This window comes from Oncorhynchus masou, chromosome 30 (genome assembly GCF_036934945.1).
Source record: "Oncorhynchus masou masou isolate Uvic2021 chromosome 30, UVic_Omas_1.1, whole genome shotgun sequence".
NCBI classification, from domain to species: Eukaryota; Metazoa; Chordata; class Actinopteri; order Salmoniformes; family Salmonidae; genus Oncorhynchus; species Oncorhynchus masou.
Window position 1 is genome coordinate 55697087 of NC_088241.1, and position 23345 is coordinate 55720431.

Here is a 23345-nt window from a genome sequence, read left to right on the forward strand (position 1 = left end):
CCTCTGTAGCGGCTAGATGTTTTTAACTTAACCAAGATATAGCACAGCCCATCGTTTCAAATGGAAACAAATGAGTCATAGTGGGCAGATCAAGCAAGCAGGTGGGCAGAACCAAGCACGAGCTAGCAAGATCCTATTGGCACATTTGTAGCATGCCAGTAGGGTCTTGCTAGTTGGTTTTAGTATACGTGTGTAATAACTCAATTGATTTTTGCACTCCTAAACAACGCAATTTCTTTTACTTTGGAAAAGGGTAAAGTCTACAAAACTTAGTCCACTCTGTCCGTAACAGATTCTAGTTTTGGGAACAGAAAACTATATAGATGTGGATGGGGGTGTGCTCTCCCCTCTTTCTCCTATAGTCCTACAGCCTTTTGGTCTTACTGAAGTTTGAGGGAGGTCCTGGCACAACACTGCTAAGTCTCTGACTTCCCTGTAAGCCGACTCATCGCCGTCAGTGATCAGGCCTACCATGTCGTGTCAACAGGAAACTTGATGGTGTTGGAGTTGTTTGCGGCCATGCAGTGTGGGTGAACAGGGAGTACAGGAGGGGACTAAGCCCACACCCCCGAGGGTTCCCCTTGTTGAGGGTTCCCCTTGTTGAGGTACACTGTGGCGGAAGTGTTATTGCCTACCCTCACCACCTGGGGCCAGCCTTTCAGGATGTCTAGGATCCAGTCGCAGAGGGAGGGGTTCATTCCCAGGGTCCATAGCTTGGTGATGAGCTTTTCGGGGAACAGGATGTTGAACGCTGAGCTGTAGTCTATGAACACCATTCTCACATAGTTTTTTCCTCTTTTGTCCAGGTGGGAGAGGGCAGTATGAAGTGCAACTGAGATTGTGTCATCTGTGGATCTGTCGGGACGATATGTGAATTGGAGTGGGTCTAGGATGTCTGGATGATGGTGTGTCATGACCGGTCTTTCAAAGCACTTCATAATTACAGTTGTGAGTGCTACAGGGCGATAGTTATTTAGGCAGTTTACCTTGGAGGTCAATGCTGATCATCTTGAAACATTTTGGGATTACAGACAGCGACAAGGAGAGATTGTAAATGTCTGAAGACACCTGCCAGCTGGTCTGTACATGCTTTGAGAGCGTGCCCTGGTATTGTTTCTGGCCTGTTAACCTGTTTAACTTTTTGTGGCTGGGGGGCAGTATTGAGTAGCTTGGATGAATAAGGTGCCCAATGTAAATGGCCTACTCCTCAGTCTCAGTTGCTAATATATGTATATTATTATTAGTGTTGGATAGAAAACACTCAAAGTTTCTAAAACTGTTTGAATGATGTCTGTGAGTATAACAGAACTCATATGAAAAGCAAAATCCTGAGGAGAAATCAAAACAGGAAGTGAGATAATGAAATCCCCTTGAGATATGAATGATGTTGCACTGCCTAGGGGTTCCACTAGATGTCAACCATCAATAGAAATTATAATGAGGCTTCTATGTTGTTGTGGGAGTGAATGAGAGCAGAATATATCAGCTGTCCATCAAGCAGCCATTTTGTGATTGTGCTTTTTCCTCATGGTACCCACTTGCTTTCCATGGCTCACGAAGACTAGAAGGAATACTCCGGTTGGAACTTTATTGAAGCTGTATGTTAAAAACATCCTAGTGATTGATTCTGTACTTAGTTTGAAATGTTTCTTCAACCGATAATATCACTTTTTGAAGTTTTTGTCCGATATAACGCTGACCAGAATTAGCGTTTGGATATGTATACCAAACGCTCTAACAAAAGAAGGTATTTGGACATAAATAACGGACATTTTCGAACAAAACAAACATTTGTTGTGGACCTGGGATTCCTGGAGTGCTTTCTGATGTAGATCATCAAAGGTAAGGGAATATTTATCATGTAATATCTTGATTATGTTGACGCCATCTTTGCGGCTGTGGTGTTTTTAAATTGAGCTCTGTCTCAGATTATTGCATGCATTTCTTTTTCCGCAAGGTTTTTTTGAAATCTGACACAGCGGTTGCATTAAGGAGAGGTGTATCTATAATTCCATGTGTATAACTATATTATCATCTACATTTATGATGAGTATTTCTGTTGAATGATGTGGCTATGCAAAATCACTTGATGTATTTGGAATTGGTGAATCTAACGCGCCAATGTAAACTCAGATTTTTTTGTTATAAATATGAACTTTATCAAACAAAACATGTATGTATTGTGTAACATGAAGTCCTATGAGTGCCATCTGATGAAGATAAAATTAATCACTAACCTTGATTTATCTTGATTTCTGTTTTTTCTGAATGCTATATTTTGCTGGAAAATGTCTGTGCTTATTGTGGTTTGGTGGAGACCTAACATAATCGCTTGTAGTGCTTTCGCTGAAAAGCCTATTTGAAATCGGACAGTTTGGTGGGATTAACAACGAAAATAGATTTAAAATGATATAAGACACATGTATGTTTTAAGAATTGTAACTATGAGATTTCTGTGGTTTGAATTTTGGCGCCCTCTATTTTCACTGGTAGTTGTCATATCGATCCTGGTATCGGGATTGCAGCCATAACAGGTTAAACGCTTTGCTCACATCGTCCACGGAGAAAGAGACCACTGAGTAATCTGGAAAAACAGGGGCTTTCACACAAGGCAGAGTGCTATATTCCTCAAAGAGAGCATAAAAGGCATTTAGCTCGTTTGGGAGTTCTTTATTGCTGGGCAACTCATGGCTGGGTTTCCCTTTGTCATCTGGTATCGTCTGCAAGCCCTGCCATATACAACGAGCGTCGTAGCCAGTGTCATAGGATTCCACCTTCCTCCTATAATGTCCTTTTGCATGTTTGTAGCGGAACTTCTTGTGTGCGTCCATGTCATTGGATATGTTCTTATAGTCACTGTGAGGACGACATCATCTATGCACTTATTGATGAAGCCTGTGACTGTTGTGGTAAACTCCTCAATGTTATCGAATGAATCCCGGAACATATCCCAGTCTGTACTAGCAAAACAGCCTTGTAGCCTCGCGTCTGCTTTGTTCGACCACTTCCGTGCATCACTGGTACTTCCTGTTTGAGTTTTTGTTTATAAACAGGAAGGAATAAAAATAAATCACACATCCCTCCTCAAAACCAAAAAGTAAGCTAGACAACCCTCCCCTATTTTGGACCAGCCCCCCCACCCCAGTACATTTTGAACTGTCTCTTAGAACCTCTATAAGGATTTATGAGTTACAAAGTTGTAGCCTTATAAATGACAAATAGCGTACACGACATTAAGGGGGAAATTTAGTCTCCGAGAAGCAGTTTTTGTCATGGAATATTTATTGTTGAAAGTGATGACTCAACAACATATAAATTACTGTTACATAGAGTACAGTATATAGCTGAGCCAGTGTAACCCAGGCAGCAGTTTCAGCCATGGATGTGCAACATCCTAAATTGTCAGAAAATGCAAAAATGGTGGAAAATTGTTTCATGACGGAAGTATGCATATTTCCCCCGTTTTCTCTGCCTTCTCTTCATTAAAGGGGTGGCAGGGTAGCCTAGTGGTTAGATCGTTGGACTAGTAACCGGAAGGTTGCAAGTTCAAACCCCCGAGCTGACAAGATACAAATCTGTCGTTCTGCCCCTGAACAGGCAGTTAAAAAGGTAGTTAAGGAGGAAAATGATGCCTTCACAGCCTGAATGGAGGATGCTTTATGTACAAGCAGTTCCACAGGGGACTGTATTACCAGGAATGCACATAGTACCTAAACGATAGTGCAGGCTGCCTAGGCTAGAGCCAGCATAGAGCTAGACATACAGAGATTTGGAGACTATATGGCCATATGGTTTAGGTCTACTCTCTAAAAATGTCTAGGTTAAAAACAACCCAATTTGGTAACCAAGTGCTGGGTAAATATTGGACAGAACACATGCTGGGTTACTTTGACCCAGACAGCTGGGTTGCGTGAATAACCCAACAAGTTGGGTTGTTGGGATTACTCAAACATGGGTTAATTTAACCAACTGGGTATTTTATACTCTCATGATGGGTTGATTTAGCAGCTGGGTATTTTTTATGCTATTTTCAGGAGGCGTGGCTTATTAGGGGTGTGGCTTTCAGCTAGATCTATAATGCAACATTTGGGTCAACCAAACACATATCTATTTTTTTTACACTGTATGTTTGCAGTTAGGGTTGATTGGCTGAGGGGGACCAGTGCTGCGTCTAACTTGTGTCAATCTCTCCTGATCTTCATTTCTGTAACAGCTTTACATACTGTCCACTCATTACCTGGTGTTTTCGAAGATGATATAGATAGTAATTACATTTTATATGGGATTCATTGAAGTAGACACCAGAAAGTACACATTGTAATTTCATAGTAAATACCAGTTGAAATAGGACTATGAAATAAAGGGTGTTGAAATTGACTCAGGTGACAATGTGGCTCTGGATCCAGGTGGTGAACTTGTTGACACGGGTGTAGACGCCTGGTAGGTTGGGTCTGCCGCACCCCGCCCCCCAACTCACGATTCCTGTGAGGAACCATCGCCCCTCTGAGCCTGGGGCCCAGCACGACAGAGGACCCCCTGAGTCCCCCTGGGGAGGGCGAAAAGGGCACTGTAAGGATTAGGGCCTATGGGTAAAGGGGATAAGGGCAATAGACGATAAGGACATACTAAGAAAGAGGGCTAAATGGTACACTTAATGTAAAGGGCATTTGGGAATAGGAGCACACTAAGTCTGAGGGTGGTTGTGGGCCACTTACCCTGCAGGCGTCCCGCTGTCCAGAGGGGACACCGGCACACAGCATGCGGGGCGAGACGGGGCCGTACCTCCTCTTACACTCACTCTGATCCAGGACAGAAACCTCTGCCTTCTGTAACACTGTGGGAAGGGTCTTATCTGAGGATAGAAGGGAACATGATCTCTGTATGTGAGATTCTTGTTCACCAAACTCTGTATATCCATGGTTCTGTCTCTCACCCTCCTCAGAGCGGTACCCCCATCCTGTGACCCAGCAGCGGTGTGCATGTGTGAGGGTCTGTGAGGTGGCCGGCAGACACACGGGCTGGATGAGGAAGCTGAGGGAGGGTGGCCATGGGCTCCTCAGCTGCAGCAGGGCGATGTCATAGTCAAAGGTCAGCCTGTTGTAGTACTCGTGCACAACGATGCGCTGGATCTCTGCCACGTGCCTGGCATTACCCTGGTACAGCATACCCAGATGGGCACTCCACTGGCGCGGGTCTGACAGCCTGGGGAGCGTCAAGAGAAAGTGGTTAGAGGTCAAAGGTTATGGCTGAACAGGGATCATGTAAATAAACTTTATTCAATGAAGTGAAAAGCTAATTTTGTTCATTACTGTCATTGCCAGAGAAAAGGTACATGTGGATGATGGGATGGGGTCAATCTGGTATCAGTGTGTACCTGGTCCACTTCTATTCAGTACAGTAGTTATAACAGGATCATAATGTGGTCAGTCAGTCTGTAGACTGCATACACACCTGTCCCTGCTGAAGCAGTGTGCTGCTGAGATGAGCCAATCAGAAGAGAGGACAGAGGCTCCACAGTACAGGTAGCCAGAGAAGTGCAAGCTGACCTGCCATGGCCACTCCCCCTCTAGGGCATTGATTCCACCGACCACCCGAAGACCCGAGGTCGAGTCTACTTTCTTCACAGTAGAGGGCCGGCCACAGGCTGTGATGAAGATCGTTAATAAAACTTTGGAAAGTGTGTGTGTATGTGTACATGCATGTCTCTTATGTGTACATTATGTGTTTTTGTGTGTTTTGTATGAATATCTGTCTGTGTGTGTATATAAATGTATGTTGGTGTGTGTGTAAAGTAACTGTTTGTCTGTGTGTAGTAAAGTACGGTACACGTGTGCTGAGTCACTTCTGTGACAAACTGGTCTGCCGCAGCCTGACTAAAAACGATCGCTCTGAGGTGTGTGATCAAAGCCTCGGCCGCTCCAATCACAGCATATTACCAGCAAACACAGAGAGCCTTTACAGTGGGGGCAGAACAGAGCTAGAGGGAAGCAGCTACAGTACCCCACTAAATAACTGCAGCATAGTAAATACACATAATCAGAGGAAGGCTCACAAAGCCACGTGGGGATTTTTTGGGTCTGGCTAGACTGATTGAAACTGTAGATAAATGGTAGTGATTAAAGTGGTTGAGGCACAAGGTTTGATCATTTGTTTGTGTGTTTTTATATTGAGGTTTAGTTGCCATAAATGGAATATGTTCACGTTGTGGTTGAGATGAACCAAATGAATGGTTATGTTGTGGTTGAGATGAACCAAATGAATGGCTATGTTGTGGTTGCGTTCCGGTTGAGGACTCACCACAGTCCATCTCGTCACTGTGGTCTGAGCAGTCGGTGACTCCATCACACCTGGCGTTCTTCTTCAGGATGCAGGACCCACTGTTACACCTGTACCTGATGTCAGAGCAGCTCGTCTCTGTACAGCACCAGGGAACACACACTCAGTATACTCATCCACAATGGCAGATTAGTGGTATACACACGCACACATGGACAGAGACATGCATACCGTAAAGCTTATTAAAGAGCAGTGATACTAGCAAGAGCAGTGTGCCGGTTTCTTCTTTTTTCTCATACACTACATGACCAAAAGTATGTGAACACCTGCTCGTCAAACATCTCATTCCAAAATAATGGGAATTAATATGGAGTCGGTCCCCCTTTTGCTGCTATAACAGCCTTCTGGGAAGGATTTCCACTAGACGTTGGAAAATGTCCGCAGGGACTTGCTTCCATTTAACCATGAGCATTCCTGAGGTCGGCCACTGATGTTGGGCGAATAGTCCTGGCTCGCAGTAGGCATTCCAATTCATCCCAAAGGTGTTCGATGGGGTTGAGGTGCTCACTTTGTGCACGGAGGCTGAAACAGGAAAGGGTCTTCACCAAACTTTTGGTGGTACCTTTTGGTTACTGGCCCAACGCTCTAACCACTAGGCTACCTACCTTGCCACAAAGTTGGAAGCACAGAATCGTCAAGAATGTCATTGTATGCTGTAGCGTTAAGATTTCCCTTCATTGGAACTAAGGGACCTAGCCCGAACCATGAAAAACAGCCCCAGACCATTATTCCTCCTCCACCAAACTTTACAGTTGGCACTATACATTCAGGAAGGTAGCATTCTCCTGGCATCTGCCAAACCCAGATTTGTCTGTCGGACTGCCAAATGCTGAAATATGATTCATCACTCCAGAGGACGTCTATCCACTGCTCCATAGTCCAATGATGGCGAGCTTTATACCACTCCAGCCGACGCTAGGCATTGCCAATGGTGATCTTAGGCTTGTGTGCGGCTACTCAACCATGGAAACCCACTTCATGAAGCTCCCGACGAACAGTTATTGTGCTGACATTGCTTCCAGAGCCAGTTTGGAACTTGGTAGAGTGTTGCAAAGTTTTGTGAGCTTGTGTGGCCTACCACTTTGCAACTAATCCGTTGTTGCTCATAGACGTTTCCACTTCACAATAACAGAATTTACAGTTGATTGGAGAAGCTCTAGCAGAGCAGATATTTGACTTGTTGGAAAGGTGGCATCCTATGACAGTGCCACGTTGAAAGCCACTGAGCTCTTTAGTAAGGCCATTCTACTGCCAATGTTTGTCTATGAATATTTGATGGCCTTGTGCTCAATTTTATACACCTGTCAGCAATGGGTGTGGCAGAAATATCCAAATGCACTAATTTGACGGGATGTACACATACTTTTGTATATATAGTGTACACACATATATAAAAACAGGATAGGATTCCTTTCTACCCAGAGTGCAGTTGGTTTCGTCCCTGCCGTCATTGCAGTCTCTCTCTCCGTTGCACATGTACAGTGGGTGAAGAGGACTGGAGCCTCCACAGTTCTTACTAGGCCTTGCTGAACAGGAAAATATCAATTTAAAGGAATATATCAGTTCTTAACTAAATTTGATGTCAATACTGAAGTTCTAGCATGTATGATGCTGTTGTTAATTCCTGTTTACATACCGCAGAAGACCTCATCACTCTCGTCCTGACAGTCGTCCAGGCCGTCACAGCGTCGGGTCTTCTCCACACACAGCCCCGTGGAGCACAGGAAATGGCCCTCTGCACACGCTGGGGGAGACAGCGGAGAGGGAAGGGGGAGACAGCGGAGAGGGAAGGGGGAGACAGCGGAGAGGGAAGGGGGAGACAGCGGAGTGGGAAGGGGGAGACAGCGGAGTGGGAAGGGGGAGACAGCGGAGTGGGAAGGGGGAGACAGCGGAGTGGGAAGGGGGAGACAGCGGAGAGGGAAGGGGGAGACAGCGGAGAGGGAAGGTGGAGATAGGGTGTATAGTAGAAGAGAGGTGAGTGAGCAGTGTGGTTCTTCTACTGTCTCATGGTAGTGAAATTAAAATGAATATATAAATGAACAAGATGCAGATTCAGTGAAGGTGATGGGTAAGGAAGTCGTGAGAGAAGGAAGCACGACAGAGAAAAGGTCCTCATGAAGTTATTACGTTGGCTGATGTTGAAGCTACTAGATTCGGCCTGGAAGGGTTGGTCAGAGCTCCGGGAGCTGCTGCGAAACTCCACCTCAGCGGTGGGGTCAGGGATACGGAACACTGTGGTGTGGCCTATGTAGCTTCCACAGTATCTATGGACATCAGCACACAATCAATCAAATAACAAACCAATCTGGAAATCAATCTGTCCATCGGTTCTGGAACACAACATACACAGTCATTTTACCCCTACCTACATCTACAAATGATCTTGACTAACCTCTACCCCTGCACGTTGACTCAGTACCCCCTGTACACAGCCTTGTTATTGTTATTTAATTATGTTACTTTTTATAATTATTTACTTTATTTTATTTGGTAGATATTTTAACTCTTTCTTGAACTGCATTGTTGGTTAGGGGCTTATAAGTAAGCATTTCACGGTAAGGTCTACACCTGTTGTATGTGACAAATAAAGTTTGATTTAGATTTGAGGTTAAAACAGACAGTCACACACACACACATTCTTACATGATCTCCTTGACCTTCCACCAGCCGTGCTCACAGGCCGCTATGTCCTTCAGCTTCAGCACATAATTCTGGAACTTCAGAGCCACTCCCAGAGCAATGTGGGGGGTCTGTGGACAACAACACATGACGTCTGTTGACATTTCATCAATATTAGTCAGTGGGGTGAATGTGAGCCAAATGGACTTAAATACCTGAAACCTCCATATGAAGGAGCACTGAGGAGGCAGTAGGCTGGGGTAGAAGGGACTGGTGATCTGACCGGAGAAATCTGGCTCTGCCTGGATCTCTATGTAAGTCACTGTTAAGGGAATTTTTATCAATGATGACTAATTATGTATACATTTCAATCAGAACTGACTAATCAGAATACTATTATATGTATGAATTTTCCTTTTAATCTTAGTACTGAATATAATGTGTGTAAATATAATCAATAATTAGAACAATGACTGTCTGTTCCTTGGTAGAAATGAATGAACTATATCACCAGAAGGCTTATCTTCAGAAGCATGTCCTTGGCTCGGTCGTATATTATCTTAATGGGGAAAGACTATTTGAGAACCATGCAGCCTTTGTATTAGAACGGAGATGGCACGGGTTGGTACTGGAACTAATGACGTCCTTTTAAGTTTATAACCTGTGGTAAAATGTGTAAGGAGTAGTACTCTGAATAAAATCTGCTGTTTGACTTTAAGACTGGGCTCTGTCCATTACTATACAAATAAGGGTCTTACTCTGTCAATTCATAAGGATTTGTGTCTAATTTTAATTGGGTGTTAAAACAGAGCAATTTAATTCCTGCAACAGTCACACGCTCTGGTAGGGAGACACACAGCAATGAGATAAAATACCAGTCTGTCAGTAGTATAGTATTATTGTCAGAGAATCTGTCTTACGTTCCTCAGTGATGGCTTGGAAGTGTCCTCTGAAGTGCTTGTTGCCCTGGGTCATCCTGAGGGACAGCAGCATTACGTTGGACGTGGAGACCAGAGACAGGGACTGGGACACGGGCTCACACACCCTGCAGGGTATGGGCAGAGTTAGACTTTTCGGTCGGTCGGGGGTTCTGTCAGTCTGTCTGTCTATTCATCTTCATCCGTAGATCCATCCAGAGTCACACTGACTCACCTGTAGAGAGTACGCCCCCTCATGGGCAGCAGGGCGTCGTACATGGTGAGGGCATCACTGACACAGTCGCTGGGCTCAATGTGCAGGGAGGTAATGGTGAGGCGGATCAGAGAGCCAGGGGTAGACGTCAGCTTGATGTAGCAGCTCAGACCTCCCCATGACGAGTAGACATTTAGGGGAACACTGGAGCCTGGCAGGCTAGCATACAGCTTGTCCACACACTGAGAGCCTGTAGCACAGAGAGAGAGACGAGGGCTTTGCTTGTACTCTTACTCTACCACAGCCATGCTAGTAAGTAGGAAGATACTCAACATAATGTGGCAATAAAACAGATGAATTGAGTTCACTCACCCGCTGCAATTGATGTATAATCTGATCGTAGAGCAGCTGAGGAGAACAAAAAGAACATCAACAAAGGATATATAGAGATCGCACAAACCTATACACACACACACTCACCATTAACGAGTATGGAATCTATGTCTACGGGCAGCCCCAGTAGGTAGCCTACAGAAGACCTGTTTCTCAGGCTGGTGAGGACTGAGTCTCTGAGGATCGCTCCTACACACTCCTCACACACGGCTGGGGTCTTCAGTCTCGGCACCACAAACACCATCCAGAAATGCACCAGCAGACCACCCTTGTTATCACTGTGAGGAGATGTATGTGTGTACAGGGGTTTGTTCCAACCAAGCACTATAACATCTTATTCAACCAATCACTGACTGATTCACAGTGTACCTGAGGTCTGATATGGCGGTGAGTTTGTAGAGTTTGGACACTGAGGACATTCTGTACACACTGCTCACCTGTGGGGGATATTTTTAGTAACCATGAACATAATGAAGGACTTTTATTTATACGCTATAGATATAGAGCTCCAAGCTTAGGGTGTGTGTTTGCTCAGTGTATTTGACCACTGCAGAAAACAGTAAATCGTCTCACACTCACCACGTGCTGTATCTTGTTTGCCATGGAAACAAACTCATGGGACTCTGCCTGGCGGTACTCGGGGATGAAATCTACGTTGGCAACACGGAACATTCCGGCAAAATACACTCCGCTGTTGCTCTCCCTGCGAACTGGAAATAAATATACAATGTAAGGAACTATTCAAGAAGATTTAGATAACTAAAATGTTTGTGTGTACATGTGAGAAAGACATTGCGTTTGAGTCTCCATGTAAGTTAACTCACATATGAAGACCCAGAGCAGTGACCACACGATGACCACGACCACAAACACAACCACGGTGATGAGGATGGTCAGGTTCTGGAGGTTCCACAGAGGAGCCCAGCTCTTCCTGGGCAGCTGGGTCCTGATGCGTGACATACGTCTGGCTCTGCTGCGGCCGTTGTACCTCGTACACAGCCTCTGGAGGGTGTGGTCAACCGTGGCCACCTCCACAGTCACATCCTTAACCTGGAGATCATACAGCACATCAACACGTAGCAGCATCTCCCCACACTGCAAGACAGCAGAACAAATAGGGCATAAAGTGCCACTGTCTTTGTGGGCCAGTATACTGTAAGTCACCAACACTCTCACCAAATGTTGAACATTTCTAAAACTAAATGTATTGTATTTGGTTCAAGATATATGTTTGTTGATGATCCCCAATTGAATTTGTTGATGAATAGAACGTATGTAGAGCAAGTGAGAAAAAAACTACTATAGGTGTCATGTTGGACACAGCTTTATCATGGTCAGAACACACACTACTGGTCAAAGGTTTTAGAACACCTACTCATTCAAGGATTTTTCTTCACTATTATTCTACAATGTAGAAAATAGTAAAAAATGAAGACATCTAAACTATGAAATAACACATGGAATCATGTAGAAACCAAAAAAAGTGTTAAACAAATCTAAATATATTTTATATTTGTGATTCTTCAAATAGCCACCCTTTGCCTTGATGACAGCTTTGCACACACTTGTCATTCTCTAAACCATCTTCATCAGGTAGTCACCTGGAATGCATTTCAATTAACAGGTGTGCCTTGTTAAAAGTTAATTTGTGGAATTTCTTTCCTTCTTAATGCATTTGAGCCAATCAGCTGGGGGGGGGGGGTCTACAGCAAAGAAATCCCTCAGAACAGGGCTGCCAGATTAGCTCTTCATTGCTCTGTCCAAATGAATGCATCAGAATCTCCCATGGATTCACATTGTGAAACGAATTACTATCCAGTCTTCTGATTTTCCTTAGGAATGGTATAGATTTTTTTTAAACACACAGTATTTTTCAGGCCAGTTAGTACATAACAAATCAAATCAAATTTTATTTGTCACATACACATGGTTAGCAGGTGTTAATGCGAGTGTAGCGAAATGCTTGTGCTTCTAGTTCCGACAATGCAGTAATAACCAACGAGTAATCTAGCTAACAATTCCAAAACTACTACCTTATAGACACAAGTGTAAAGGGATAAAGAATATGTACATAAAGATGTATGAATGAGTGATGGTACAGAGCAGCATAGGCAAGATACAGTAGATGGTATTGAGTAGAGTATATACATATGAGTATGTAAACAAAGTGGCATAGTTAAAGTGGCTAGTGATACATATATTACATAAAGATGCAGTTGACGATATAGAGTACAGTATATACGTATACATATGAGATGAATAATGTAGGGTATGTAAACATTATATTAGGTAGCATTGTTAAAGTGGCTAGTGATATATTTTACATCATTTCCCATCAATTCCCATTATTAAAGTGGCTGGAGTTGAGTCAGTGTGTTGGCAGCAGCCACTCAATGTTAGTGGTGGCTGTTTAACAGTCTGATGGCCTTGAGATAGAAGCTGTTTTTCAGTCTCTCGGTCCCAGCTTTGATGCACCTGTACTGACCTTGCCTTCTGGACTATAGCTGGGTGAACAGTCAATGGCTCGGGTGGTTGATGTCCTTGATGATCTTGATGGCCTTCCTGTGACATCGTGTGGTGTAGGTGTCCTGGAGGGCAGGTAGTTTGCCCCCGGTGATGCGTTGTGCAGACCTCACTACCCTCTGGAGAGCCTTACGGTTGTGGGCGGAGCAGTTGCCGTACCAGGCGGTGATACAGCCCGACAGGATGCTCTCGATTGTGCATCTGTAGAAGTTTGTGAGTGCTTTTGGTGACAAGCCGAATTTCTTCAGCCTCCTGAGGTTGAAGAGGCGCTGCTGCGCCTTCTTCACGATGCTGTCTGTGTGAGTGGACCAATTCAGTTTGTCTGTGATGTGTACCCCGAGGAACTTTGTGGATAGGGGGTGTTCCCTCTGCTGTTTCCTGAAGTCCACAATCATCTCCTTAGTTTTGTTGACGTTGAGTGTGAGGTTATTTTCCTGACACCACACTCCGAGGGCCCTCACCTCCTCCCTGTAGGCCGTCTCGTCGTTGTTGGTAATCAAGCCTACCACTGTTGTGTCGTCCGCAAACTTGATGATTGAGTTGTAGGCGTGCGTGGCCACGCAGTCGTGGGTGAACAGGGAGTACAGGAGAAGGCTCAGAACGCACCCTTGTGGGGCCCCAGTGTTGAGGATCAGCGGGGTGGAGATGTTGTTGCCTACCCTCACCACCTGGGGGCGGACCGTCAGGAAGTCCAGTACCCAGTTGCACAGGGCGGGGTCGAGACCCAGCAAAAAAGTTATTTAGTCTGCCTGGGAGCAAGACATCTTGGTCCGTGACGGGGCTGGTTTTCTTTTTGTAATCCGTGATTGACTGTAGACCCTGCCACATACCTCTTGTGTCTGAGCCGTTGAATTGAGATTCTACTTTGTCTCTATACTGATGCTTAGCTTGTTTGATTGCCTTGCGGAGGGAATAGCTACACTGTTTGTATTCGGTCATGTTTCCGGTCACCTTGCCCTGATTAAAAGCAGTGGTTCGCGCTTTCAGTTTCACGCGAATGCTGCCATCAATCCACGGTTTCTGGTTTGGGAATGTTTTAATCGTTGCTATGGGAATGACATCTTCAACGCACGTTCTAATGAACTCGCTCACCGAATCAGCATATTCGTCAATGTTGTTGTTTGATGCAATACGAAACATATCCCAGTCCACGTGATGGAAGCAGTCTTGGAGTGTGGAATCAGCTTGGTCGGACCAGCGTTGAACAGACCTCAGCGCGGGAGCTTCTTGTTTTAGTTTCTGTCTGTAGGCAGGGATCAACAAAATGGAGTCGTGGTCAGCTTTTCCGAAAGGAGAGCGGGGCAGGGCCTTATATGCATCGCGGAAGTTAGAGTAGCATGGGTCCAAGGATTTTCCAGCCCTGGTTGCGCAATCGATATGCTGATACAATTTAGGGAGTCTTGTTTTCAGATTAGCCTTGTTAAAATCCCCAGATACAATGAATGCAGCATCAGGATATATGGATTCCAGTTTGCAAAGAGTAAAATAAAGTTTGTTCAGAGCCATCGATGTGTCTGCCTGGGGGGGAATATATACGGCTGTCATTATAATCGAAGAGAATTCCCTTGGTAGATAATGCGGACGACATTTGATTGTGAGGAATTCTAAATCAGGTGAACAGAAGGACTTGAGTTCCTGTATGTTGTTGTGGCCACACCACTTCTCGTTAACCATGAAGCATACGCCCCCGCCCCTCTTCTTACCAGAAAGATGTTTGTTTCTGTCGGCGCGATGCGTGGAGAAACCAGCTGGCTGCACCGACTCCGATAGCGTCTCTCCAGTGAGCCATGTTTCCGGGAAGCAAAGAATGTTACAGTCTCTGATGTCCCTCTGGACTGCTACCCTTGCTCGGATTTCATCAACCTTGTTGTCAAGAGACTGGACATTGGCGAGAAGATTGCTAGGGAGTGGTGCACGATGTGCCCGTCTCCGGAGTCTGACCAGAAGACCGCTTCGTTCCCCCTTTTACGAAGTTGTTTTTTTTGGGTCGCCGGCTGGGATCCATTCCGATGTCCTGGGTGAAAGGCAGAACACAGGATCCGCTTCGCGAAAGTCATATTCTTGGTCGTACTGATGGTGAGTTGACGCTGCTCTTATATTCAGTATTTCTTCTCGACTGTATGTAATGAAACCTAAGATGACCTGGGGTACCAATGTAAGAAATAACACGTAAAAAAACAAAAAACTGCATGGTTTCCTAGGAACGCGAAGCGAGGCGGCCATCTCTGCCGGCGCCGGAAGTAGTAGCAACATGCATAACCACCAAACCAGACAGGTAAGTTCAGGGCATCTAGGACAACCCAAGCCAAGGACAAATCGACTTAAATCTACAGTTTTATATAGAGCCATAGCTGAATGGAACTCTAAACCAATGCATATTTCTCAGGCAAAAACTAAATCCACCTTCAATCATTTTTTAAAAGACATCTAATGAGATAGACCATATGACTGGACAGGAAATAGAAAACATCAACTGAATGTTAAATGTGCTTCCTGTCAGGTAATTTAATTGTTTGTATTGTCTATTTGGTAATTGTTTGTAATGTTTTACTAAACTGGTGTTGGACCCCAGGAAGATTAGTTATGGCGTTAGCTAATGGGGATCCTAATAAAAATGAGCAAATTCTCTGAATATTAAAAAACGAAACCAAGACATCCCCATATGCATCAGAATCACGTATTTTCAGGTATTTTCCAGCTTGTTTCCAGCATAAAACATTGCGGACCAAAGGGCTGTTACAGATCGCTTTTTGTCAACTGTGTGGGTCGAGCCCTGAATGCTGATTGGCTGGCAGCCGTAATATATCAGACCGTATACCACGGGAATGACTAAACACTTATTTTTACTGCTCTCATTATGTTGGTAACCTACAAATCTATGGCTATAGCAGCCTATAGCCTAATTTAATCTGTCAAACAGGTAGGCCTACCCCATATTTTTTTAAATAGAAAGAAATAGGCTGCAACACAAAGCCCTCTTGTTGTTAGTAAAGTGTAATTAAAATGAAGACAGTTAAAATTAATTATACTTAGTCGAATTTGACTACTTTCAGCACCACAAGCTGTCCATTTCTGATTGATTGTGCCACAGCTGCTGCTTCAGGTTTCAGCACCAAAGTAAATTACTCAAATCTGGTTTATTGTGAGGTCAATAACTCTGATAAATAGGCCTACATCACAGGCAAGAAACATATTGTTTATAATAAAATCAATTATAGTAGTAGCAAAGCTAGTCCGCATGCATTTTCTAGACTAGACTTAATCAAAAATAAATTCAGAAGGAGCCTTTGAATCTCCTCCTGAACTGCCCTGTAAGCCTACACAGCACAGCCATTGGTTAGGCAGCCCACTAAACAGTTTTTGATCAGCAAGAGCAGAGCAGACCCAGGCTCAGGGTTGGAATATCCATTGTTATGTGTAATGCAGCCTAGTTTTATTTACACCATCCCAGCAGCTCTCTTAGAAATAGAACTTTGCTCTATACTTCTCCGAGCGTGCACTTCATAACCTATAGGCTTTGGATCATTTGAATGAGGCCACATTAAATAGCCTATAGGCGCACTTAACATTGTGCGCCCAGGGGAGAGTCAGATGAGGCGAGGCATCAGGCACCCATTGATGTATATTCTAATAAGCAACTAATACTAAAACACTGAGACATATAGACATTCAATCAATTACAAATTGCATGACCCTTCCCTGAACTAGATTTAAAAAAGACTAAAGCCTCCTTGACTGAAACTGAAAAAGCATGACCCTTCCCCATTTCCTCATTATGTAAATGTTGATCCATCCTTAGGCTGGATCACATGGAAAAACCATATGTAACGGGTTGCATAAGGTGGTACGGGTATGTATTCTGTTTAAATGTCTCAGGTCTTGGCGAGGTGCCAAGTAACCCCATCGGCTCCAAAACGCTCATGCTCTGCATTATTCATGTGGCGTCATCCCATCCTGTGCGTGGAACTTAATCCACCATGAGGTAAATGGGGGTGTAGATTCTCTCCATGGAAACGACCATAGCCGCGGGAAGGAGGAGTGCTGCAGAACCCCTGAAAAATCTGAATTTAAAAAAAGTATATTATTATTATTTATTTTTAATCCTCACAAAAATAGTACACTGGGCCTTTACTAGTCCTATGTAGCGGTCTGTAGCGCGAGAAAAAAAAATCTTACAAAAGTAGTACACTGGGCCTTCAGTCCTGTATTAGTGGACCGATTATAGCCTTCTGCAGCACAGCCCAAAAATGTTTTACAGCCCCGCAATATATCTCCGTTTATTCCATAAATTGTGCATGCATTGGATTGCAATGCTGGTGCGGTAAAATGATCCAGTTTAATGAATTACAGTGTAGGCTAATCCAAGTGTAGGCTATGACACAATGTAAATGGAGAAGAAACCCTGTCCATAATGAGCACGTGATGGTTGCAGTTTGCGGGGAACACATGCAGCACACAGACACCCCTGTCTACAGACCTACCATAAATCTGACTTGCAGTGGAGTAGCGCAAAGAAATATGTATATGACGTCACCATTCTCGAAGTTTTTTAAGGACAGATGTAGTCAAAAATCTGCATAAAATGCGTCTGCCTATGCCCACACATATTGCCCCAAGAAAATTGTATATTTTTAATACCCGTTATCACTGGCAATTGTGAATGCTAAATATTCACGTTTTACCGGTGGCATAGAGATGCAGTTTCAATCTTTTGATTGATCTCAATCAGTTTCATGGGAATCAGCATTTCCGTCTTCCAGAGTTACTGTTTCGTGAGACGATTAGAGCGGATGATGTTAACTATTAGCCTTTCTTGGATTTTGTTTCAATTAAACCATATATCCTGCATAGTGGCTCTGAGTTTTGGCGCATTCTATATTTTTTAGACAATTCAGCTTCAGCTAACCATCTTAAAACCTCATTAGAAATGAGATGTTTTTGGTGTAACAGTGGTGTTATTGGCCTGCTATGCTATTAGGTTCTGTTATATAAAATACGAATTAATCGTTGCGTGATCATAGCAAGACATTGACTCAGCTTTGATCTACCTTTGCTAAACGAGCACCATTGTGAGAAGTGATAATCTACTATTTATAATAATAATAATATGATGAGTAGGAATATTAGGTAACATATCTTGATGAGGGTTATTTTAAAAGATTGGCGCGCCCCTTCGTTGTTTTCAACGTACAGCGCTAAACTTTGATTTGATTAGCTTGAATACATTGTTAAAATATTCATATTACATAATAAAAGAAAACAAAGGGCTGAACTATCAATTCATATAATTTATTTGCATAGATTTAATAATTAAATCAATTGTCCAAGTAGTGAAGATAAATCATTACCACACATAATTGCAGGAAATGTGTTTGAAAATAGCCATAAAAGCAAGCTTTTGGTGTGATGTAATCATTCCACTCAAACTATAACCTAAATACATTACTACCTCCATCTTGGCCCAATTCACATGTCCAATTTCCCACCCTGACATAGTCTTCCCTAACGGGTCCTAAGTCTCAATCAATAGTCAATATAGGCTAAAGATCCCAAGCAGGGCTACAGCAAAGGCTCTTGGGCATTACTGTGGACACTGGTTTGGGTGTCCTCAGAAGAACGGTGTCGCTGTAACCAAGTGGTCACATAGTCACACACTGTACTCGTTTTTATTTTAGTGTATGCCTAAAACCTACGTTCTCTATTAAGGTACTTAAAGCTAATTTTATGGAGACGAAAAGTGCGTAATCATTTCAACTCATCGGCTTCTCGAGTGATATGACAACAAAATTACAGTTTTACTCGTCACTTGTTTGTTGTTAATTAAAAAAATCGAATTATTCCCATTCACCAACAGCAAGTAATAATATTCCAATACTTACACTGGCGGCATCTCCGCTCGTCAGCTCGCGCTCTGTCCCCATGACACCGGTAAAGGGACATTACTTCGCACCTCTCATATCATACGATTGTTCGCTTCTGAGTGAGATCGGTCATTTCTACTGTTCCACTCTAAGATGTAAAATATAAAGATGGAAAAAGCAGCACCCCTGTGTACTGGTTAAACCGTTCTGCTGTGGGGCGTCTCGCTTCCTACCCTGAGCCGTCAGGTGAATGGAACCAGATCCGACCGCACAAGTGAGGAAGCAGCGACGAGCTGGGGCTCCTTCAGGGTTTCTACAGCCACAGAGTATACATAGGTTATATCGTAAAGAAAATATATTAACAAACATTTGCTTTTTGGTCTTAATTTAAGGTTAGGTATAAGAAATTGTAGAAATAGGCGGGTTTATAACTTTGTGGCTGTGGTAAGTGACGACCCTCATTCATGTTGACAGAATTCTGATATAATTCATATGATTACAGCAGATGATACATCTCACAACCAACCAATAAAAGTATTGATAAATACACTACTTGTATTTGGTACTTTTTGTAAAAGAGTTTATTTACAACAGTGTTAACAGGGTTACTGAATGTGCAATTGCATGTGTAGACTGTCCTCTGGGCATTCAGCTCTCAGAAGAGCCACTTGTGCCTTCACTAGCAGTCCAACTCCAACAGGGCCCAGCCTCAGAGAAATGAACTAAAACCAAGGTAGCAGGTAAGTACTCAACTCCTAATTGAAAAGCTAAAATGTGCTGCACATCATGGTCATAATTACATGAATACAGGTTTGTGTTGGGCGGTTGGGAACCTCAGACCTACAAAAGCAGCATCTTTACCACACCAGCACATGGAGGGAGTCTGTCTGTATGCATATTAACACTTATGGGAAATCTCTCCCAATTTCCAGGCACAGATTTGAATAGACACAAATAGAAACCAAACAGAGACATAATGCACACAAGACCACAACAAAATATACATACACTTTAAGAGGCACACAAACACATTGATAAAACACAAAGTAGTACATGCACAGATACTATGCTGAAATATGTAGGTCCATAATTGTATGTTTTTCTCTGAGTCCTCAGGGCGAGATCCTCACTTCCTGAACAAGGCATGTCGGGTGAAGGTGTACCACAGGTGGGCGGGCTTTCGCTTGGGCTCGGCCAATGTGAACACCTGCTGCTGAGGCACACTGGTTGGCACAGTAACATGGCGCTGGTGAATTGGATGCAGGGGTTGGTGGTGGTGGGGCGGGACAGAGCCAGAGTAGCCCATGGCTGAGAATAAACAACGTTTTTAAAACATTTGCAATAAGAGTATTTCACTAAATCCAACACCACAGCAATTGTAAGAACACAGAAGTATGATTGCTTGCTTACTCTTCATTTTCCCTTTTTTGGATCTTCTTGCATTGAAGATTGCTTGTTTTCTCTGCGTTTCACTGATCTTCATTCCTGTCATGAAATTAAAAAAATACCAGTCAACCCAATGTCATTCAACATGGACTTACTTACACATTCTCCTCTTGTGAATGGTTTTTGATTTAATTTATTCGAAACCAAAGAAGAAAAGTGAAAGACAACAGTACAGAAAAAAACATTTGCAGGTGAGGTTGAAAACAAGAGCTTATACAAAAAGCACACAAAAAAATAAATATACACTACCGTTAAGAAGTTGAGTCACTTAGAAATGTCCTTGTTTTTGAAAGAAAAGCACATTTATTTGTCCATTAAAATAACATAAAATTGATCAGAAATACAGTGTACACATTGATAATGTTGTAAATTACTATTATTGTAGCTGGAAACAGCAGATTTTTAATGGAATATCTACATAGGTGTACAGAGGCCCATTATCAGCAACCATCACTCCTGTGTTCCAATGGCACGTTGTGTTAGCTAATCCAAGTTTATTATTTTAAAAAGGTAATTGATCATTAGAAAACCATTTTGCAATTATGTTAGCACAGCTGAAAACTGTTCTGATTAAAGAAGCAATACAACTGGCCTTCTTTAGACTAGTTGAGTATCTGGAGCATCAGCATTTGTGGGTTCAATTACAGGCTCAAAATGGCCAGAAACAAATAACTTTCTTCTGAAACTTGTCAGTCTATTCTTGTTCTGAGAAATGAAGGTGATTCCATGCAAGAAATTGAAGATCTTGTACAACGCTTTGTACTACTCCCTTCACAGAACAGCAAGCGGGCTCTAACCAGAATAGAAAGAGAGTGGGAGGCCCCGGTGCACAACTGAGCAAGAGGACAAATACATTGGAGTGTCTAGTTTGAGAAACCGACACCTCACAAGTCCTCAACTAGCAGCTTCATTAAATAGTACCCGCAAAACACCAGTCTCAACGTCAACAGTGAAGAGGCAACTCTAGGATGCTGGCCTTCTAAGCAGAGTTCCTCTGTCCAGTGTCTGTTCTTTCACCCATCTTAATCTTTTATTTGTATTGGTCAGCCTGAGATATGGCTCTTTCTTTGCAACTCTGCCTAGAAGACCAGCATCCCGGAGTCGCCTCTTCACTGACGTTGAGACTGTTGTTTTGCGGGTACTATTTAATGAAGCTGCCATGAGGACTTGTGAGGTGTCGGTTTCTCAAACTAGACACTAATGTACTTCTCCTCTTGCTCAGTTGTGCACCGGGGCCACCACCTTTCTATTCTGGTTTAAGCTAGTTTGAGTTTGCGCTGTTCTGTGAAGGGAGTAGTATACAGTGTTGTACGAGATCTTCTGAGAAATGAAGGCTAGAGAAATTGCCAAGACTCTGAACAAGAAAAGATTGAGTTTCAGAAGAAAGTTCTTTGTTTCTTGCCATTTTGAGCCTGTAATCTCCCAAATTCTGATGCTACAGATATTCAATTAGTCTAAAGGCCAGTTTTATTGCTTCTTTAAGCAGAGCAACAGTTTTCAGCTGTGCTAATGTAGCAGTGTGATGTTGTTCTCCTAGATTATGCACCAAGTTGCACACAAGGACCAATTCAAATAGGCCAGGTCAAGGGGGGATGTTAATAATTTGATAATAATAATTCAGTGTTTTTTTATTTAATTACAGCTGCATAGCTAATGTTATTCTTTGGTGTACAAACACTTTTTCATATCAACATTGTACATACATGTGATTGTAAAAGTTGTGTATATTTTGGTTTGGCCCATCGCGGGTTATCTGTATTTCCGTACCCCCTTATTGTTCTCTTTCGCCTGACCTTCAGCTAGCAAGGTGCCAGAGCTGTGACTGCGCCAAGGGCTAACATAAAGTGTGTTGTCTCTTCGTGCGCAGGGAAAATACAAATAATTCAACTAGCAGACCTCCAGTTGTGGCAGCGTCATAATTAAAAGTACACAACGAAGAATGAACCACGTTACACTAACATATTTGCAAAAGGGTTATCTAATGATCAATTAGCCTTTTTAAAATGATAAACTTGGATTAGCTAACACAACATACCATTGGAACACAGGAGTGAAGGTTGCTGATAATGGGCCTCTGTAGATATCCCATAAACAATCTGCCATTTCCAGCTACAATAGTTATTTACAACATTAACAATGTCTACACTGTATTTCTGATCAATTTGATGTTATTTTAATGGACCAAAAAAATGTGCTTTTCTTTCAAAAACAAGGACATTTCTAAGTGACCCCAAACTTTTGAACGGCATTATTTGTATTTGTGTTTAATCAGTTAAAGCATACTAATTATAGCTGAACATGATAGAGTCAGTACACAAAAAAAACGTGCATGAATGTGTGTTTAAGAGTTAGGCTACATGAAGGAGACAAGGGAAACACCTTTCCCATCTTCCCAACAACCCCTCTTCTAGTCGCCACCCCTTTCCACTTCCCTCATCAGTCTCTCCTTTTCCACTTCCCTCATCAGTCTCTCCATCCCTTTCCACTTCCCTCCTCAGTCTCTCCATCCCTTTCCACTTCCCTCCTCAGTCTCTCCATCCCTTTCCTCTTCCCTCCTCAGTCTCTCCATCCCTTTCCACCTCAGTCTCTCCATCCCTTTCCTCTTCCCTCCTCAGTCTCTCCATCACTTCCCACCTCAGTCTCTCCTCCCCTTTCCACTTCCCTCCTCAGACTCTCCTCCCCTTTCCACTTCCATCAGTCTCTCCTCCCCTTTCCACCTCAGTCTCTCCTCCCCTTTCCACTTCCCTCATCAGTCTCTCCTCCCCTTTCCACTTCCCTCATCAGTCTCTCCTCCCCTTTCCACTTCCCTCATCAGTCTCTCCTCCCCTTTCCACTTCCCTCATCAGTCTCTCCTCCCCTTTCCACTTCCCTCAGTCTCTCCTCCCCTTTCCACTTCCCTCATCAGTCTCTCCTCCCCTTTCCACTTCCCTCATCAGTCTCTCCTCCCCTTTCCACTTCCCTCATCAGTCTCTCCTCCCCTTTCCACTTCCCTCATCAGTCTCTCCTCCCCTTTCCACTTCCCTCATCAGTCTCTCC

The 23345-nt window shown here is 43.4% G+C and overlaps 2 protein-coding genes across 3 annotated transcripts in view; both read right to left on the reverse strand.

The window, feature by feature from the left end:
* Positions 1–3276: 3276 nt before the first annotated feature.
* Positions 3277–11166, reverse strand: tmprss7 (transmembrane serine protease 7). Its single transcript, XM_064949919.1, has 16 exons — positions 11059–11166; positions 10849–10916; positions 10567–10757; positions 10459–10494; positions 10108–10336; positions 9876–10000; positions 9171–9277; positions 8980–9086; positions 8464–8600; positions 7973–8080; positions 7755–7862; positions 6298–6414; positions 5452–5644; positions 4934–5202; positions 4716–4852; positions 3277–4546 (listed from the first exon to the last, which is right to left on the reverse strand). Exons 1-16 carry the CDS (start codon positions 11149–11151, stop codon positions 4379–4381), a joined length of 2193 nt encoding a protein of 730 aa, XP_064805991.1. The 5' UTR covers positions 11152–11166; the 3' UTR covers positions 3277–4378.
* An 8250-nt stretch (positions 11167–19416) lies between these two features.
* Positions 19417–23345, reverse strand: part of spata13 (spermatogenesis associated 13) — a 34583-nt gene continuing 30654 nt past the window's right edge. For both annotated transcript variants that reach the window (XM_064949457.1, XM_064949456.1), the window contains 2 exons: positions 20274–20348; positions 19417–20171 (listed from right to left, as the gene is read on the reverse strand). In XM_064949457.1, the coding sequence (XP_064805529.1) occupies positions 19990–20171; positions 20274–20348 (257 nt within the window). In that variant the 3' untranslated portion in view covers positions 19417–19989. The remainder of the gene's footprint in view (positions 20172–20273; positions 20349–23345) is intronic.

Coding starts and splice junctions, on each gene's coding strand:
- tmprss7 (XM_064949919.1), bottom strand. CDS start 11,151: ATGTTCCGTGTTGCCAACGTAGATTTCATCCCCGAGTACCGCCAGGCA. Junction 9,087..9,170: donor CCTTCATATGGAGGTTTCAG/GTATTTAAGTCC, acceptor TGTTGTCCACAG/ACCCCCCACATTGCTCTGGG. Junction 4,547..4,715: donor GACAGCGGGACGCCTGCAGG/GTAAGTGGCCCA, acceptor CGCCCTCCCCAG/GGGGACTCAGGGGGTCCTCT.